A 20,964-nucleotide genomic window follows, 5' to 3' on the forward strand; every position below is an offset into this window, starting at 1 on the left:
ATGCTTATTTCGTGTTTTAATATTTTCAAGATATTAATTCATGTTTAATGTGCTTATTTCAGTGGAGCAAAAGTCCCTATTTAAGAGTAGATCTAACATAATTGAGTGGAGTTGCATGCAATCCTAGAAATAGGACGACATAAATCTACCGGATTAGAGTCAAATCTAATAGGGAAATCCATAAATCGAATTAATGCGATAATAGTGGTTTTAATTAGAAAGAGATTTCAATTAATCAACCTAGAATCAGTTGTTTTTACTCTCGAAAGAGATATTAACATAAATTTAGGGATTTCTATGGATCAAGACACAAGTGAATAAATCGTTTAATTCAGAATCAGAATAATGAGTGAAGTCTAGGTGAATTATTTCCTGGGCATTGTCTATCTCATTGGTTTTATTCGATTATTTTCTTAATTCATTCTCTGTTGCATTCTTAGTAATTAGTTTAGTTAATTTTATCATCCCAATTTATCGGCTAAATAATAGAAAAACATTAATTACTAGTACTTTTAGTTCTCGTGGATACGATATTCCCTACTCACCATAGCTATACTATTGTTCGATAGGTGCGCTTGCCTTTATAACACTTGTATAAAGCATTCCAACTATTTTTTTCAAATGAATCAGTTTTTTAAAGCTCTACTATTATAAATACACTACACTCACAAGTATACATATAAATACATAGTTGAGTGATTATAACGTAGATCATTTAAATTTAATTTTATACTTTAATTCAGATGGTTTGATCTCTTTAATTAATTGAAAACCATTAATTATTATTAATTAATACGACTTATTGATGAGATTATAAAAAATATAAGATGAGATAATAGAGCCAAAATAGTAAATTTAGTTGATGCTATTGTTGATGTTGTTAACAAATGCCTTCATGAATGTTCAAAGTTACAATGTACAAATGAATGGTGATCAATGCTGAACATACATACATAAATAATGTCATTCTGACTTAAGTAAAAAAGTAATCAATGATAGTTGAGATCAGACAAAGCTACAAAGCCCTCTGCTTATTCAATTTTTGCAGCTGCAAAACCTTGTTGAGAATCACCAAAAACCGAGTTCAAAATCATGGCTAATCTGACCCCTCCTTGAGCAATTCTTTTCATTACTATAGGCATCCTTGAATTGAAGTATTCATCTACAACCAAAAAAACAAGACACTGTTACCTTCTGGTCTTGTATTATATGTAAAGTTGTAACCTAGTCCATGTTCTCCAAATTGTTAATTCTTAGTCCCCTATATTTTTTCGAATTTTAAAATTTCAGCTTTGAAACTCGCTTTTCTATAAGTAATATGTGGAGATAATAAGTTAACATGACATTACGCATGTGATAATATATTTACCGTATAACGTTTTGTGAAATAACAGAATATAACTACCGTTTTGGTTAGGATTGAAATTTTAAAAATTTTAAAGTATATGTAGGGATTGGAAATATCAAATTAAAGTATAGGGACTATATCTATAACTTATACATTGTACAAGGAGTAATACAAAATTTTAACCTTATTTTTTTCAATGCTTTAAGCAATAATATAACGTACCTGCCAGTGTTTGTCCAGACTTTACGCCTTTGTAACCCCATTTGCAAGCTATGTTTATGCTCTCTGTAGCATACCTACACACAAGAAAATGGTTTAGGTCAATTTTTGCTTTTGGTTCCTCGACTATGCTAGAGTTTGTGATCGAGTCAATGTATTTTAATTTGGATCGAGTATTTTTTTTTTTTAAATTCACTTCAGATTTTTAACCAAAATAGATAATATTATTAATTATGTCAGCTAACTATTAACATTCAAGGAGCAGGCAGCTGACCCTTTTGGTTAAATGAAATGAATTGTAATTTTAGCTCATCCCACAAATTAATAATTCAATTTAAATCCTTTTATCTCTTTGATCAAATGAAAAAATTGCAAATCTAGCTCTCTTAATTAAATGAAAAATTTGCATTTTGGTACTCCTCCTAAAAATATTAATTCAATTTAAGCTCTTTTAAGTTTTAATAAAAAAATTTATTTTGGCCCCTTGAAATTTTATAATTTTATCTCAACACCCAATACAAAATTCCTGACTTCACATCTCCTGGCATTATAAAAGTACAAAGACTAAATTAAGGTATAGAGACTAAATCTCAAATTGGAATATATTAGAGGACCAAAGTCAAATTGAGCCTACGTTTTATAATGGTTGGAAAGAGGGTAGAAGCTTACTTGTTCAAGCATGGAAGAAGATCATCACATTCTTTCCATGATGCTACATCGTCAAACCAGATTCCCTATATGAAAACAACAATTATAATGTCTAAATACAATACTAAGCTAGAAATAGTATAGTAATTAGGGACTAAATTGAACTTACTTCAGTAAAGTTCCCTACTAAGTCCTCTTGAAGGCTGTCCAGGTTCTTTTCATAGTTATCTGCTAGAGCTGTAAGGATGATCTCCCTATCCCACACCTATATATAAACAGTTGCAATATTTCATAAATATTGTTAGAGTAAAAGTAACATGAAGGTCTTTGTATTAGAAGTTAATTGTATTTTGCTTCTTATGCTAAAAAAAAGGACAAATTAGTCACTGTACGTTATATAAAAAGCAAACAGATTCTTTTTATTAAGAATTCTATCCTTTTTTCCTCTTAAAAACTAGCATGGTTGACAGAATAACCAGACAGTTACATACATATATCTTATTCTAACGTATAATGATCAGTTTTTAATAGTAAAAATGGATAGAATTTTTAACAGAAGGACCAGTTTGCTATTTAATCTAATGTATAGAGATTAATTTACCCATTTTTTAAGTAAAGGAGCAAAATGCAATCCACTATTTTAGCTATAAGATTAGTTTAACCAGAGACACTCACATGGTGAAGATTAGATTTGTGCCTAAACCAGCGTACTGCAATGGTATTTCCGCCTTCATCGGTCGTAAAACCGACATGCATCGGCTGATGGATATCTCCCATGAAGTGCGACAAGAACAACAAGGCTTCTGTCATGTTATCTGCAAGGAACAAAACAGGTCATTCGATATCGAATTCAAAAGAAACGATAACACGAATCGCGGACGAGTCAATACGATTTTCTTACATCGACGATCCGATGTTCCTTCCCTGTAATGCTCAAGCTGTGAAGTGAAATTTTGGATTGCACCAGCAACACACATGTCCTTCACACCATGAGTATCATGACAGTCCCCTAAAAAAACAAAAATGACCAAATTTGCATCATTTAGACACAATTCAAATTATCATTTTATAACCATTGCTGAGATTTTCGGCTTACTCGAATACTCATACGAGCAAGCATCATCCGGAGTATCGATGAAGTGAAGTGGACTAGTCCATCGATACCTATACCAATGCCGGATTTGGTCCGGCCATACGCAAAGGGACGAAAGGTCTCCATTAGCATAGTCAGGCAACAAATTTTCAACAGCTGATGCTGCCTCAGGCTCTAAAAGACCCTATACCAAAATTTCCATACACGGTCCATCAAATACTAATCAAAGCACAAAAAAGTACCAAAAGAGCAATTCAACAAACAGTACCTGAGCTATCCGACATGTTAAAACATGACCTTCTTTGCTCCAACCATGGGTTCTAGGCACTAAGACCACTGCCAGAGCCACCAACAATGAAGACAACCTCCACAACACGACCATATTCCTCAATGTCTTGTCTTTCCTGCAACTCAATAACAATGGGGTTCATTTAATGTGTATAAATAACACAACAAACATGTGGTCGTTGTGTGTACGTTTAGGTTCCGACTGTTTTTCACGTTACCTACCAAAAGGTTGACCTCACATGGAAGCAAATGGGAGCATATTCTGGTATATGTGATGTAAAGTAGATCAATGATAAACATGAGAGTTAATTAATTGTTAATTTCCTTGTCTTCGAAGAGTTGAAAAAAGGGATGAATGATTAGTGTACGTAAGTTTCTTGTATGTAATATTTATATAAGGTTTCAATATATACAGGCAGTACAGTGTTTTAACTTTACAAATCTATATAATTTTTTAAATATAAATTAAAAACACTTGTTAGCCTCGTAACTTTGTGAAACCAAAAAAATTCACCGAATATTTGTCAAATAATTATCCCTATATATATCAAAAAGGAAAGGAATGCATCGGTATGGCCTTCAGTTGATACTTGTAAGCAATTGCATCGAGTAATGGGTGAGTTGAATTTCGTTTACGTGTGAATTTCAGGTCAGGATAATGAAAGTTGCTACGCCAAAGATTGTTCCATAATGGGGTGCCTTCCAATTAGTGTTAATTTCTACTAATGTCCTGGAACTATAGTTTAAATTCTAAATTGGTCCCAAACTCGGTGGTGGAGTAGGGGTGGGTGGAGCTAGGAGAAGGGCCTTTGTCCCTTCGTTAAATGAATTACAATTACTTTTAATTATTTTTAAATAAAATTTTAAATATTTATTAAAAATTCTTTCAACTTTTTTTTATACATTAATAACGTGATTTAACTGTGGTATATTGATGATTCATGATTTCATGTATTGACAGTGTATTAAATATAATCTCAAGAAAAAAAATTTTAGCCTGTACATAAAATTAATGAATCAATTCCAATGTTTTTTTTTTTGGTTAAATAGAAAATTTTAGCTTAAAATATGTCATAAGTCTCTATACACTTCAGTAAATTTAAAATTTAATCATTATCCTTTTATTTCTAAAATTTAGTCCCTATACTTTTCAATTTTTAAAATTCAGTCTAACTGTTAATGTTGTTAAAATTTTGTTAAATTGATTCATTACAATGTCAATTTTTAGTTATATTGCCACCAATTGAGTACTTTTTTTAAAATGTCCATGTAATTTTTTTAAATGTCAAGTCAAAATTAGCAGTGTTAATAATTGTACATGAATTTTAAAATCAAAAGTAGAGGACCAATTCCTAGAAATAAAAGTACATGGATTAAATTTTAAATTTATGAAGAATACAAAATCTATGACATATTTTAACCATTTTTTTTTTGCTTTCCAAAAGTTTATATCTTTTAAGCCTTTTTAGTCTCTTGGTTAAATGAAAAAATACAATTTTAGCCCTTCTTAAAAACTAATAATTTAATTTAAGTTTTTAATATAAAATTTTATAATTTTATCTCAGCCTTTAATACAAAAAATTGTCTCTCTTCTAATCGAATTTTCAAAATATTAGTATCCTATGAGTCAAGTCTTCTTATTAGCTAATCAATAAATTTAAGTGTTAAAATGCATTCTCAAATATGACAAATAAAAAATTTAAATCACTTGGATTAAATTATAAACACGTGAATACCTACTACGTAGATAATTTTGATCTAATTTATTTCCTTTTGAAAGAAAAGGAATTAACTTTCTTAAATTTTTTAATAATGTTATTTTAACTCTATATCTAAACTATCCATATAATCAACACATACATATTTAAAATTTGATATACATGTTTTAAATATTGTGTACGTTAGATCTAAACTGATTTTTAATGTCTAAATTGATGGTTAAGTCGATAAAACAACTTTTTTGGATACATTAACCAAAGATCAAAATATATAAAAAGAAAAAGGAAAATCCAAAAGAAATAAGAACGAAGCTCTAAACTAAGGAAAACTATGGATGGTGCTGATGAATTAGAGCCATAGCTTTCTTTATCGTCCACCTTAGAGTGTCATCTTCCTGGTTAGACCGATCAATGACTAGAATTAGGTCCTTCAATGTGTTGATATCATCCATTAGTGGTTTATGAGACCAATGAATTGAACAGCTCTTCCTATCCTAAGATGCACCCTATTAATCTACCTTTGTGATTGGGAGCACAACGTGAGATGCCTTTTTTGGCTGCTATTACCAAAACATTCCTTAGCACTAGTAATTTCCTAAACCTTCCATTATTATGTTGAAATCTTCCTTGATATGAAGTACCCAAGCCGACTGTGATATGATAGGAATGGTGTTTCGTTATTATTCTCTCTCATTAAGCTGGTTGAAACTCACTCCCTTTTAGCTATTTTCGATATTTTGATATATTCATCTTCTTATCTGATCATCGTTTACTATTTCAGAATGATTGAAAACATATTTAAATTATTAATTATGTTAGTTTTGACGGTTGATATACTTATAATAGAAGTGTTTATGAAACTGACAACTCAACCCATTTTGGATAGATTTGAGCTTAAATTTTACACTCTTAAAAATAATAAAAATTGATTTAATCTTTTGAAAATGATAAAATATAGATTATTTAAATAGTAAAATCATAAAATTTAATTTTAATTTTAATCCTTAATTAACATTTCTACTTTTGGCTCTATTTCTAATATCAAAAATTAATTCATACACGTTACAATATGATACATATAACAAGCCTATCAAATTATTCTATCAATTACACTAGTTTTAACGGGACAACAGATGGTATTTTTTTATTATTTCATTTTGCACACATTTGTGCTTAAGTGATAGTTTTACCTGCAACCGGCACCTCTATCTAGAGGTGCTTATGGGCCGGGCCGAACCAGGTTTAGGCCGGGTCCAAGAAAAAATTTCGGCCCAAATTTTAGGCCCGGGCTTGGCCCGAAATATGGGCCTGAAATTTTGCCCAAACCCGGCCCGGGAAAACATTCATAAGCCCAAGCCCGCCCCGGCCCATTTTTTAATAAATACCAAAAATTTATTTTAAAAAAAAAGTAGAAAAGAAGCAATGTAAGTCATTCAGTGGAAACGAATACAGACTGCAATTTGCATTTTGCAGCACCAGACGAAATAAAAATCACTAAAATTAAGATTCTTAAAATTTTGAAATTATCCCTAATACACAATCAATATAACCAAACATCTAAATACAGAAAAGATCACAGTCCATCATAGCATCAACTTTTAGCGAGATCAGCAAGGAATATGTATACACGATAAAAGAGATATTCATTCCTTTTATCTTTGAAACCCTTCTCTTCAACTAAATAACAATACTAGATAAGTTGTTCTTTATGTATAACAAATGAATTCCATATATATTAACCAGTTTTGGTTCAGAAAACTTTTACATTTATTGCAAAAATTTCACGTCCAAGTTGTCAACCAAAGTAAATAACTACCCCATCTCCACCAAGTGTCTGATTTTCTGAAGGACTGATCTACTAGGCGGATAAATTTCTCTTCGTGCATCTTAGCCAAGTAATTTAATTATCTTTCTTCCTTTCTGTGTATGAAATTTTTATTCAACTTCAATGTTATTGCTCATTAGCGACTGACAACAAATCAACAACACTTCCGAAATGTAATCAAACAATATAAGAATTCGAAACAAGGAGTTATCATAAAATTCCATAAACCCGTTAGCCATCAACTCAATTCCTTCAAGCAAATTCCTAAAGCAATAACCAGTCATCAATTAACGAGTCATGACTCGTGACTACTGAATTCAACACACCGAAATCACCAATTTTCAAATTTTTGAACTCGAACGAAGCAAGAGAAATACAAAAATAAATAACTGGTTTCCCAATTAAAGTGAAAAAAACAAAAGAAAATCAAATACTACACCTCGTTTAATTTATCTAACGTGGTTAGAGCATTTGTTTCCTGCTTAGGTTTCCTGAACAGTCGATTAAACATGATGAACTCTTTGAGATCAAAATCCCCAATCGCCTGTTCAACAACAATCACCAAAACGATAAGATCAGATCAAAACAAACATAATAAAACAATCAATATATCACTCATAAGAGGAAAAAGAAACAAAAGAATCAATAAAAAGTAAAGAATATTACAAAAAGGGGGAAATGTTCTAACCTGTAAAACTTGAGATTTTAGAGATTTGAGGGATTTAATATTGATTTACTAGTCACATCTAACTCTTAACGACAAACTGGGCATGTTTTATGTGATTCAAGCCAATGATCAATGCATTCTTGGTGGAAAACATGGCAACAAATAGTTAAAAATCGATTTGGGGAAAAAAAGGGAGGAGGGAAGGGGTTAGGGAAAAAAAGGGAGGAGGGAAGTCTGGAAGGGGACGGGGAAATGGGAAACGTAAAATATAAATGAAATAATAAATTTAAAATATATATATTAATAATATCCGGGCCGGGCCGGGCCCGGTCCCGGGCCAAAAAAGTTTACCTGAGGCCCGGCCCATGAGCACCTCTGCCTCTATCTAAATATCAATGGACCTTTTACTCGGATAAAGCTCTCTTTTATTTCACATTTTTGCTTGTAACCCATTTTTTTCATCAATCAAACAATTACAGAACCGAATTGAAAGAAACAAACATGAAAGCAGTGGTGATAACTACAGCAGGTGGCCCAGAGGTGCTGCAATTGCAACAAGTAAATGACCCAGAGATCAAAGACGATGAAATCCTCATCAAGGTAGAAGCCACCGCATTAAACCGGGCCGATACTTTCCAAAGGAACGGTTCCTACCCTCCTCCAAAGGGTGCAAGTCCTTATCTTGGTCTTGAATGTTCTGGCACAATCCAAGCTGTTGGCAAGGATGTTTCTCGCTGGAAAGTTGGAGATCAGGTAATCCAAAAAATCCCACTTTTAGCAAGTATATTTCATGTGGGTTTACTGAAAAAAGGTGTGATTTTTACATGCATGATCCGCTTTTTTTCTTTTTTGGTGAAATTGGGATTGTGCTATGTTTTATGGGGATGGAACTTCAATGGGTTTTGCTTGTTATATTATATGCAGGTCTGTGCTCTTCTTAATGGAGGTGGATATGCTGAGAAAGTGGCGGTTCATGGTGGACATGTACTACCAATTCCACCTGGTGTTTCACTCAAAGATGCTGCTGGTTTACCTGAAGTTGCTTGTACTGTTTGGTCCACTGTTTTTATGATGAGTCGCTTATCTGCTGGGGAGACTTTCTTGGTAAAACTCTATATCCACTATGTTGTCTATGTATCATTCAATGTCGGCCTAGTTCGATACTGCATCATTGAATCACTAGTGTAATCTCAGATAATCAAAATGGTCATCTTTGATTATCTTAGGATCTTGTATATCGAGCAGTATGTGCCAAATTTCGCCTCTAATATCTACCGAGTCGTCAGCTGATCTTTTGATTAGAAGCTTACATGAGTTTCATTCTAGTATATTCTAGGTGCGAGGTCCATGTTCAAGTACTTGAGTGTTTAATTAGTAGTTCTTTGTCTTGGCATTTATCCACAGAGACCATAACTGAAATTTAGTGCTTCACCTTAACAAACATTTCGATGCGTGACCTGACTTGTTCATGTAGCTATATAATATATGATCCCATCCATCGCTCAAGATGTAATCTGACTGCTATTAGAATTTCAGGTCCATGGCGGTTCTAGTGGAATTGGCACTTTTGCAATTCAGATCGCTAAGAACAAAGGAGCAACAGTATTGGTTACAGCAGGTCCACCTGCAATGTTGATTCTGTAGTAAATTTCATGTCTTCATTTTGTTCTTATATTTAGATGTGGTCATGTTGATCTCCAGGGAGTGAAGAAAAATTGGCTTTCTGCAAGAAACTTGGAGCTGATGTGTGCATCAATTACAAGAGAGAGGACTTTGTTGCACGTGCTAAGGAAGAAACTGGAGGGAAGGGTACGGTCCCGAGTTTTTATAGTTACATCTTCTCAGCATTTACACAGCCAATTTAAATTCTCGAATGTCTCATGGCAGGTGTTGATGTAATTCTGGATTGCATTGGAGCATCCTACCTTCAACGAAACCTCGACAGCTTAAATTTTGATGGAAGGCTTTTTATTATTGGCTTCCAGGGTGGAGCGGTCACTGAAATTAAACTCAATACTTTACTTCCAAAGCGCCTCACGGTGCAAGGTAATAGAGAACATAAAGAAAAAAAAACAAAGAACATGCATCTCCATTGATTCACCCACCTCTCCCAATGCTTTCATTTTTCTGAAATAGAGATTTGTACTGCTCGTAGTTTCATGTAATGTTTACATATGTTGCATCTGCTGCTAAAATTGTTACGACTGTAGTGGGCATATTGGAAGCATGCCCTTTTTAGATCATAGACTATTATAGATTTATGTAAATTGATATTTTCGTATTCAGGAGCTGCTTTGCGACCAAGAAGTACCGAAAACAAAGCAATGGTTGTCAGTGAAGTGGAGAAGAATGTTTGGCCTGCAGTTGCAGCAGGCAAGGTGAAGCCTATCATTTACAAATCTTTTCCCTTATCTGAGGCTGGGGAGGCTCATCGGCTCATGGAAAGTAGTGAACATATCGGGAAGATACTACTTGTTCCATGATTGCTGGTAAGGGCCTTGTCTTCTAGAGGGGAAATGGTTTGTATTTTATGATAAAATGAGACACTTATGAATCATGTTTATGTAGTTTATTTTGCCTAATGTCCTTGTGGCCTAATTTAATCTTTTACGAAATGAAAATCATGCAAAAGTCAAAAACTGATATGTTCTGAAATTTTTTTATTACTTTGAAGTGGCACTTATTTGAGAAAAGATATAATCAACTAGTTTCTGTGTTATCAATTGCATTTAGTTCAGCTCAAAACTTATAAATATGAAAAAAAAAAAAAGGTGGTATGGGATTTTAGTCACTACACATAGCTTCAATGGCAAGGGTTTTCAGCACACCAGGGCAAGGGTCACCGAGGTTTGCGGTGGAAACAGGTACCGAGCACTGCTCTTCACCAATGCAAGCCTACAAATTCAACCAAGGATGCAAAAGAAACTTGCTCAACTATTTACAGATTCGCTTATGCACAAATACAGAAAGGTACCATAGAAGTACTATGGAGGTTACTGCACTAAGAGTCAGATTGTATTTTGGTTACTGCACTAAGAGTCAGATTGTATTTTGCTTTCTCTATTAAAAAAACTAGCAAATTAGACCCTGTACATTAGTTTAAAGAGCAAATTGGTTTTTTATGTTAAAATTTAGTATAGTTGATTGGATAACTAGACACTAATACGTGATGTGCCATGTGTACATCATGCTAACATAAAAGGACTAGTTTTAACCGTAGAAATGGATGAAATTTTTAAGAAAAAGATCAATTTGCTCTTTAATCTAATGTATAGTGATTATTTTTTTTTTTTTTTTTAAAAAGGGGGGGGCGGAATTGTAACCGATTTCTAGTATAGAAGCTTCTATGATACTTTTACCAAAAGGTAACATATATGAGAGCAAAGAAAGGTTCTTTCTTACCTTCTGAACCATTGGTAGAATGTTAGCATGACAAGTCCCTACACTGAATGCACCACAATTTCCTTGTGGAGATCCAAAACTAGCAAAGTTGATTGAAGTAATGTGCCAACCTTGTTCACAGGTCAGTCGAGCTTCGGGACTTCTAGACCCGAATCCCATGTTCAGTATCCAAAAGTCAGCTGGCTGAGGATCATCCTCCGATACGAATGAACAAATCTCTTGACCGGTTCTTGTCAGTACTGAAATCTTTGTAGGGTCACCACCAAGCTCTTCATGAAGTACTAATAGGTTCTGACCAGGATGTACCCAAGAGCGTGGGACGTGATATCTGGACAGCATGGATACATCAAACCCAGAACTTCACATATAGGATCTGAATCGAATGTATTCATAAAACTTACAATGTTTGAGCAGGTTGGCCACAATTCTTTTGACATTTTGTGGAATCATATTCTCCTCGGTAATCACAGTTCTCGGTACAACCTTCGGATGGTGATAGATAGGCTGGCCAGTATCTGCCTATGCTCTGTCCATTGACCCATGCTTGACCTTTCCCCATACTAGTGAGATTTAAGGCCAAAGGACCGTTGCCTTGAGGTGTAAGGAAAGAAACCTTAAACAGAACATCAGGGGATGGTAATAAAAGGTTTATAACAGAACCAAAACTGCTTCAGTGAAATGGAACAAAAAGAGTTATACACTGAAGCGGGGAAGAAGCAGACCTTGTACCAAATCAATGTCTTGTTGATAGGTGGAACACTCCCCTTTATCCACACTGAACTATTTGCATGAATTACTTTATCTAGTCCAAGGTATTCTCCCTCAAGTCCCACCTGATAATTGTGATTAACAGCATTATAACACTGAACCGAACATAACTCCTTTGCTCATTGGCTGCTATAACATTCTTATCGAAACTTGAACTCATAGGGAAGAAAATATATTTACAGATGGAACCAAATACGCAGTGTTCGGTTATAAAACGAAAAAATATATAGGCATTTTGGAACTACTAGAGATTGACACCGTTTCAGTACAAGGTCTTCTTAACACAGTAACATACAATTTGATCATGATGGTCTGCAGATTTTAACCTGATAGGTCCATTCTTCAGCGGAAACATCATATTTGTTATTCCATGGATCAATTAGAACCACTGAAAAGATTCCTGCCCCTTGAACATCGAACCACGGACCAAAATTCTGAAGCATATAGAAGCAGAAAACGAGTTAAAGTTGGTAAACCTCCATCCATGATACCCAAGACATCTTAATCAGATGCCTTAAGATTTAGAAATGCTCCAGAAAGTTGCAGAGATTAAAGCAGAAAGAGAGTTTAGAACTGAATATTTAGAACAATGATCAAGTCATAGTTTCGATACCTGTAGACCAACCATCATGCTCATAATATCCAATGTATTGTTCCCTTCAACAAGACTAATTTTCTCATTGATTGAAAAGCTGGCATCATCATGATTACCATATCCAAAAGCTGTAAAAAATGTAGAAAGATCAAAGGAACATCATATGAATAGTGACAATTTAAAATTTCAGCTTCAAAGTCGGCATTGAAGAGTGCGTGTAGAGATGTCGGGATTGAACATGAGAACATCAAACATGATGAATAAAAGCAGTAGACACTAGACACAGTATTTTCAACTGCTATCAGTACAATGATTACCAACAAGCTTTTTGTTGACAAAAATAAGTGCCGCATGTCCCAGACTTTCGATAAGCAGGAAGACCTCTTTCGATTGACCAGGCATGATATTTATACTGCCAATACAATGAAGCGTTATCAAAAACAAAGGTCACAGATTCTATAATCAATGAATGTACTATGTCATTATTGATTTGTGCTTATTTTCCTTTCTGCTTATTTTCTGGTTTAGAATGTAGCATTGTTATCGCATCAACCATGCTTACTCTATTGAACATTAATCTGCTACAACAACAAATAACAGTGATTTACCTTGTTGTGTACCATAGGTAATCGCTAGTGTCTTTTGTCGTATTAATCTGCTCCAACAAACGCGATTCCGTAAATGAGTTATTGCCCCAAACACCTGGTTTTTCCACATACCAGCTCCATGATGTTGCTGACAATATTAACTTATTAGCAGTTGTTGTATGAGCCAAAATTCTCTGAGACACAACCTTCAATCAAGATAAACAGTGCCAGGAACAAGGTTAACGGCATAATACCGATTGGAAACCGTAAGGAGATATGTGTTAGAATCAAACAAATAGTTATAAATAACAATTTGCAAGAAAACAAAGGAAAAGATCATGAAATACCTTTGCAGTGTTAAAAATGACATTCTTACAGTCTGGAAGGATGCTTACGGACCAAGCCGGAAGGAAGTACAAGTTTCCATTAAATGTAACATTTGCATCAAGTTCGCTGTCATAATTTGCAAGGAATGCTGCACATTTATTGGAGGACTTATAGTAGATATGTGCCTGAAAAGTTGAAAACAAAGAAGGTATGGATATGAGCAAGTAAATGGCATGAAAACCTGAAAAAAATGTTTTGATGATGTACATGCAGAGAAGAATTTGCACCAAAAAAGCTGCTTTGGCCGAAAGATACTACGATGAGCTTATATCTTACATGTTGAAGCATGTAAAATTTTACCTCTAGATTGTGACCAAGCTGCTGGTGAGTTGGATCAGATCTGATCAAATACTCCTCACAGTGCTTTATCGCCAAGTGCAAATCGCGTAGGTGTCCCCATTTCGGCTGCCTGATAAAACCTGCATGGACATTGAAAACGGTATTGCTAATGTAGTTTGAAATGGAATAGGATTTATTTGATGATCATGGAAATGAGTGAATATGAAGAGGAAATATCAATATTACATGAACCATATATAGAAATCTCACCATATTCATCTATTGGGGCATCATAATCATAGCTTGTTGCCACAAGAGGACCTCCGGCTGTTCGCCCGAAATTGGTTCCACCAAAATACTGCAGAGCTCAGCAAACAGAAAACATGTTCATCCTATTAACAGACCGATAGATATCACTCACGTGTTTGCCAGGTTGAAAGCAGAACAAGAAGAAAAGAACTAGATACAACTCACCATATAGTAGTTGTGAAAAGTTCCACCCATTTCGAAAAAACGTGCAACGGCAAAAGCAAGGTCCTCAACCGGTCGATGAGGAATTGGATATCCGAATGATTTAAACCTACACTATCAAGTTTTAAGATGTATCACTTTTATTCAATAATCACCATTGGTTTCAATGGCATAGCAAGGGACAGTACCATCCACTGTAGTTCTCGGTCCACATTTTTGGTTTTGATGGAGAATTCGGAGTGAACTGATCACAATAAAACCCATTGCATGTGTTTATCTGCATACAGATTCTCATTATAAAAGGTTGATGTAAATTGTCAACTTATCATACAAATGTCTCAGCATGATAAATGTTGAAATTCATCAACCACAAGAAGCAGATATACACCGATAATGTACCGTGCTATACATAACCTTAACTTACGATTGGATCAGGCGCATCTTCTTGTCGACACATCACCCAAGGCACTGTTGTATTAAGACTGATAGCAGCTTCTGCAGCCCAATTGACATACAATTCTCCTGCAACCCCATATGCCCATTCAACAAGCTCATATTCATTTTCAACCTGGCACATGACTGTATGAGACATGAATTCAACTGAATGGTCCACAACCGAGTTATTCGATTATATATATTAGCAAATCACCTGAGCAAGAATGATAGGCCCTCCTTGTGATGCAAAAAGCTTCTCTTCCTTCATTAGGCCTACGATTTTGGCGAGAAAACGCAGCATTTCTTTCTGTAGTGATAACAACTATCAGGTGGAAAAGGCCTAGTATGCATCACCATTTAATTTAAGTCCCTGTAATGGTCTACATGAGACATGCACACACACAGAAGAAAAGATACCTTGAACAAATCATTCGTAGTTCGGAATTGAATCCCAGGAATGAAATGTAACCAAAGAGGGAATCCACTGCCAAGAGATAATTTAAATGATCAATCTACAGATTTGACAGACAACACCAAAATAACTAGTGAAAATGATTTTACAGACCCAAAATTCCATTCAGCACAAGCATATGGACCAATCCTCAAGTGAACCATAAGGCCAGCTTCCTGCACTGTTCTCACAAACTTCACCAGGTCAAACCTACCTTCAAAGTAGTACTGCCCAAAAAAACCAAACATTATATTTACCAACATGCTTATGGCAAGGGTAGTTTTTAGGGCATGGTTAATGGTTCAAAGGAAACTCATGTTAGAAGGCTACATTCATGACGATTTTGGACATGATACGTACGTAGAATTTGTGTTGTGTTACAAAATACGAATACAGTCTACACTGTAATACAAGAAAGGTCTTCGTAGTAAAAGTCTAAAGCCTAATAAACCATCTTTAAAACCTACTCCATTCACTACGAAAAAGATAAGATTCTCATAGTAAAAGTAACAACATTGAAGCTACTGCATATACCTCTCCTCTGACTGGTTCATGGTAGTTCCAGAAAACGTAAGTCTCAATCACGTCCAATCCACCTTCCTTTGATTTCCAAATAAGTTCGGGCCAAACCTGAAATCTTCAATCCATGTTATCATAACAAATAGAACAAGCATCAGCCATCAAATGCACGTATAAAATCAACCTCTGGGGTGCTTCTAGGATAATGGATTGAACCAGACTGCAATACCCTCCTCTTGCCATCAATAACCAGTGCCCTATGGTCATATGTGACTGTGGTAGACAGTGCATGATCGAAACAGTAAACCGCGAAAACCGATACGAAAACTAAAGCCAACGACAATGGTGTTTTCATATCCATGATTCAGTATTTCAGCAAAATTTTGATTAAGGAAACAAATGGGGAACTTTGCAAGACAATGGTGATGAAAAATATGGGTTACTAAATATAAACAAAATACAGAATTAAGAAGAGATGGGATCAAATGTTTGCTAGATGTGAAGTGTTTGTATTTTTTCATTTGTCTGCATAAGAAAAAACAATAGGAGAGTTCTAAACGAAGTGCTTGTAACGTACCAAACGAGACTTACAATGCTTGAAACTTTGAAGTCCAGCAATGGTGTATTTGAGGGACTTGCTTTCTATTTTTTTTATGCCGCCCTGTTTGTGCGTTTTTTTGTATCACACTGTTGTCGTGTTTGTCACGAGACACAAAATCGAAATTTTTCTCTTTGAATATCATAAGTTGTCAAAGATTTTTTGTCATCTTCATATTCACCATCCTACATTCTTGGAGTGTACTTTGTAAATTCTGCTGACTAAAGACCTTGTAAGTGCTAAAGAAAACAATTTTGAATTACGTATTTATGGTAAGGTTCGAGACTCAAGAATACAATCAACGAACAGCTGAAAAAGGGTCAAAACAGGCCCGGATTCGTGATGAGAAGGTAGGGTTCATCGGGACAATACGATGTAAACTCCAGGCAAATGCGACATCGGCCCTTGTGACGAGGAGAGCCAGCACGTTATAACATGTTCTCCTATTTGGCAGTCACGTTTTAGATATTAAGAAGAACTGTTTTCCTCAATTGGACTTTGAAGTATGATTGGAACTCTGCTTTGACGTGCCAATCAGCTAGGGTGTTTTTCTAGAGCAACAAAATGTAGTCACATATGAGTTTTTTGTAAGATTTTTGTAATAACTATGAAGAGAATTTTGTTCTCGAGTTAGGGTTTTATTTTTGGGGTTTGAATTTATACGTTTAGTACATTTAGGTTTATTTTTTCCATATTGTACTCTTGTTTGTTTATTCATTTAGTGAAAAGTTGAAACCTCTTTTGCCGGTGATTTTTCTTCTCTTCGAAAGAATTTTTCATGTAAAATATTTATATTCGATCTTCTCTACTTTTCTATTTTATTGTTTATACGAGTTGATTAACAAATTGTGAGACACCGATTGCAAATGAAAATGATTTGGAGTCAAATGTCATTGCCAAGACTTTTACTCTTGTTGGGATTTGAATGATTAATAAAATTTCATTTTAGAATGAAGACCCCAAGAAACACAATAAAAATATCATGGAAACTCAAATTAAATTGTATTCTGTCCTTTCTACCGTTTAAAATTTTATTTATTCTATTGTTAAGCGGTGATCTTTAATTTAATATATAGAAATTAATTTATTATTTTTAAATAGATGAAATAAAATCTAATCCGATTTTTAATAAAAAACCTCCATGTTATTATTACCCAATGACCACAAAAGAGTAACTCATTCTATTGTTTACCACTTTGATCCTCCAATTTTCAACCAAAAAAAAAATTCAGTAAAGTCCAGAATGTTGCCACCAGTAAATACGTGTATGGCGAGAATCTGCCAATATTATGGGAGTTTCATAAAACTCAAAAATCTCCTCTTATCCATCACATTTAATTTTCTGAAAAAGACCCATAATTATGTTCATCCACAATATCAAATCAAATTCACCCACACTATAGCCCCCACTTTGAAAAATCAAAGTCGACACCGTGTTCATTTGTCCATTTATTGTTGTACTATTATTCACACTATATTTATTCTTACCCTTTCATTGATTTTCATTTCAATTTCTTCTTGTTTTTGCAGATTCTTGGTTTGGGTTTTTCCTTTTTTAGCTGAAAAACCATGGATTTGAGCCATTTAAATCGTGGGCAAATCACTCGAATAGGATCTGGGTTTTGTGTGTTGCTGACACTGCATTTCACATTCCAGCTTCTAGCACAACATCTGTTTCACTGGAAAAACCCAAAGGAACAAAAAGCTATAGTGATTATTATATTTATGGCTCCTATTTATGCTGTTGTTTCCTTTGTAGGGTTATTAGATGTTCGTGGTAGCAAAGAGTTCTTCACATTGTTGGAGTCAATCAAGGAGTGTTACGAGGCTTTGGTGAGTGCCCTTTTTGCTTAATCCTTGCATCTTTTAGTATTTGAGTCAACTCAGAGCCGAGCCAAGTTGAGTTAGACTCTTTTTTATACTGTTTTTTCCGTTTACAAGATTGAAACTTGAAATTAAAAATATGTGAATTTTAATGGTTGTTTTTTGTGACATGTGGTGTTAGGTGATTGCAAAGTTCTTGTCTTTGATGTATAGCTACTTGAACATATCAATTAGCAAAAATATTGTGCCTGATGAAATCAAAGGAAGAGAGATTCACCATTCATTTCCAATGACCCTTTTTCAGGTATGTAAATTTTTAAAATAGGGTTAATTGCATCAATCATCCCCAAATATCACTATTGTATTAATCAAATCTAACATTCGGATATGACGTGGTCAAATTATAAACGCGTGTACTTTTTGCATGTATTTTTTGCATGTATACTTAAACCTGACGTGTTAATGAAACAAACAATGATCAATAAAATTTTAGAGAGGTAGTTTTTTTTTTTTTAAAAAGGTCTTATTTAAGTTGTTCGTGTAGTAGGTACACGAGTTTTTACATTTTGATCTACTTAATATACCTATGCTCTATGTTAGAGTTAAGCTAGCATTTAACATGGTAAAAAGAATTCTCTTAGTTTCGAAAATGAGCAACTAAGAACAATTAAGCAGGACGTTAATGTTTTCCATCAATTGTACATGATTTTGATTGGTATAATAACAAATTTAGCCCTCAAAGTTTACACATTCTGTCAATTTGATCCAAATTTTACAAATTTAATTTGTTAATTTTTTTTAGAATTAAGGCCAAAATGACAAAATATATAAACATTGAAGGTTAAATTTGTTATTATACCAATTAAAATTATGTACAATTGATAGAAGACATTAATATGGTGATTAATTGTTCTTAGTTGCTCGCTTTCAAAATTGACAAGAGTTAAATTGCTCCAATTCTTTTAGAGGGACTAATTTGCTCAATTTCAAAATTGAGAGAGACTGGAGAGTCATTTTCCCATTGAACATCCAATCTAATGATTAAACCGACGGAAAGACATAATTATAGAATACTAGTACTTTTATGAGTCATAATTTGAAAACGTGGGGTGGAATTAACTCCGTTGAAGTGATATGCTCTTGCTTACAACAAATTACATCATTGATTAAATCTCTTACCCATCGTGGTTGCTCGAAACAATAGCCTCGCACAGTTAAGCTAAACCATGGAACACTGAAGCTTTTGAAGTACTGGACATGGCAATTCGTCGTAATCCGGCCGGTGTGTTCGATATTGATGATAACATTGCAAACCCTTAGGGTTTATCCTTCATGGTTGAGCTGGACATTGACAATCATCCTCAATGTATCTGTTTCATTAGCATTGTACTCTTTGGTGGTGTTTTACCATGTTTTTGCAAAGGAGTTGGCACCTCACAAGCCACTTGCAAAGTTCTTGTGCATCAAAGGGATTGTTTTCTTTTGCTTTTGGCAGGTAAAAATACTTTGTTCTCTTTCTTCTATCCTTTACAAATTTTTAGTGTTTTTTTTTCTTTACTCAAACTCAAAAATTGACTTGGATTAATCTAAACTCAAATCCAATTAGACCATAAAAGTTTAATAATTCAAATTTGTTTAGCTTGAACGACCTAAATTCGAAATGATTCAAACCTAAAACAATTTGAACTGAAAATGACTTTCACAAATAACATGCATGAACCCTAAAGCAATCCAAACTTGAAATGATCCGAAATCAAAATTGAACCAAACCTTAAATAACTTGAATTTAAATTGACCATAACCAAAATGACTTGAAATTTTTAAAACTCTAATCAACCTAATCTAGATTGACCCGAACTCAAAACTAACTCGATCAACCCAATTGATAGGTATGTTTTCTTTAAAGTTTAAACTCATGTTCGAATGTTTGATCAATATTCAAATATGAGTATAAGATATAATTCTCCGCACATGACAAAACATAAAAACTTTGAAAATCTATCTATAACAAACACTAGGGGCATAGCTAGGGGTAAGCAAGTGCTTTAGCCCCCTTGATTAAGTGTAATCATATCAAACTTAGTCCCTCTCATTTATAAAGTATTAAAATTCAAGCCCTTTGCAAATGATTTTTTTTACCTTTTATCTCCTAAACTTTTAAAATTTATTTTGACACCGAATTCTTTGCTTCGTCCCTGTCAAACATGTACCTATATTCGAGTGAGTCCGAAACCACCATCGTGTGTTTAACTTGCCCTTGCTGTGTCAATGATTTGTTGTTGAATTATGATTATTACTCTGATTTTTCATCAATGGCGACATGCAGGGAGTGGTACTGGACATACTCGTAGCAATGGGCTTCATTAAATCGCATCATCACTGGTTAGACGTAGAGCACATTGAAGAAGCTCTTCAAAACACATTAGTTTGCATAGAGATGGTTGTTTTCACTGTAGTACAGCGCCGTGCATACAGTGCTGCACCATATAGTGGAGAAAGTGAAGCTAAGATAAAGAAAAATGAATGATATTTGGGATGCAACAATTACCATATCTATGTATGTACGTATGTTTATTCATGGATTGTATTAGAAGATAAGCTTAGAAATGCTTCTACTCTCTATTTTCAATATATTAAATAGATTTAATGAGGATTTGAAATTTAATTCTTCGATTTTTATTTGATTTAATTTGATTTTTTTATTTTATAATGTTATTAGGTCCAAATTGATAATAATTATTGTTAAAGTTGTGACGTGGAATGGTTTTTACAATAGCTTTAAACATTTGGCTTACGTGTAAATTTATTATTGTTGAATATGTGTGGTTTTGATTGTGCAAAT

At 34.1% G+C, this 20,964-nt stretch overlaps 4 protein-coding genes and 1 long non-coding RNA gene across 5 annotated transcripts; 2 read left to right on the forward strand and 3 right to left on the reverse strand.

Moving 5' to 3' along the window:
• Positions 1-836: 836 nt before the first annotated feature.
• On the reverse strand, positions 837-3,721 carry LOC105776537 (endonuclease 1). Its single transcript, XM_012599245.2, has 8 exons — positions 3,577-3,721; positions 3,312-3,492; positions 3,117-3,224; positions 2,891-3,030; positions 2,385-2,480; positions 2,237-2,301; positions 1,571-1,644; positions 837-1,162 (listed from the first exon to the last, which is right to left on the reverse strand). The coding sequence occupies exons 1-8, from the start codon at positions 3,688-3,690 to the stop codon at positions 1,032-1,034; spliced, it is 909 nt and encodes a 302-aa protein (XP_012454699.1). The 5' UTR covers positions 3,691-3,721; the 3' UTR covers positions 837-1,031.
• Positions 3,722-6,936: 3,215 nt separating this feature from the next.
• LOC105776541 (uncharacterized) lies at positions 6,937-8,176 on the reverse strand. Its single transcript, XR_001128010.2, has 2 exons — positions 7,828-8,176; positions 6,937-7,683 (listed from the first exon to the last, which is right to left on the reverse strand). It is a non-coding gene; the product is annotated as an uncharacterized LOC105776541 (long non-coding RNA).
• A 43-nt stretch (positions 8,177-8,219) lies between these two features.
• LOC105776536 (uncharacterized) lies at positions 8,220-10,529 on the forward strand. Its single transcript, XM_012599244.2, has 6 exons — positions 8,220-8,559; positions 8,731-8,910; positions 9,343-9,424; positions 9,508-9,615; positions 9,694-9,852; positions 10,093-10,529. The coding sequence occupies exons 1-6, from the start codon at positions 8,308-8,310 to the stop codon at positions 10,287-10,289; spliced, it is 978 nt and encodes a 325-aa protein (XP_012454698.1). The 5' UTR covers positions 8,220-8,307; the 3' UTR covers positions 10,290-10,529.
• A 61-nt stretch (positions 10,530-10,590) lies between these two features.
• On the reverse strand, positions 10,591-16,061 carry LOC105776535 (beta-galactosidase 8). The gene is made up of 19 exons (XM_012599243.2): positions 15,885-16,061; positions 15,716-15,811; positions 15,296-15,408; positions 15,148-15,214; positions 14,945-15,037; positions 14,720-14,863; positions 14,484-14,572; positions 14,299-14,404; positions 14,095-14,182; positions 13,846-13,964; positions 13,506-13,670; positions 13,180-13,364; positions 12,889-12,983; positions 12,590-12,699; positions 12,303-12,410; positions 11,931-12,041; positions 11,610-11,821; positions 11,209-11,536; positions 10,591-10,701 (listed from the first exon to the last, which is right to left on the reverse strand). The coding sequence occupies exons 1-19, from the start codon at positions 16,059-16,061 to the stop codon at positions 10,591-10,593; spliced, it is 2,517 nt and encodes an 838-aa protein (XP_012454697.1).
• A 1,623-nt stretch (positions 16,062-17,684) lies between these two features.
• Positions 17,685-20,787, forward strand: LOC105776539 (uncharacterized). The gene is made up of 4 exons (XM_012599248.2): positions 17,685-18,131; positions 18,304-18,426; positions 19,327-19,617; positions 20,449-20,787. Exons 1-4 carry the CDS (start codon positions 17,868-17,870, stop codon positions 20,647-20,649), a joined length of 879 nt encoding a protein of 292 aa, XP_012454702.1. The 5' UTR covers positions 17,685-17,867; the 3' UTR covers positions 20,650-20,787.
• The last annotated feature ends 177 nt before the right edge of the window (positions 20,788-20,964 follow it).

Source organism: Gossypium raimondii, chromosome 10 (genome assembly GCF_025698545.1).
Source record: "Gossypium raimondii isolate GPD5lz chromosome 10, ASM2569854v1, whole genome shotgun sequence".
Taxonomy (NCBI): domain Eukaryota; kingdom Viridiplantae; phylum Streptophyta; class Magnoliopsida; order Malvales; family Malvaceae; genus Gossypium; species Gossypium raimondii.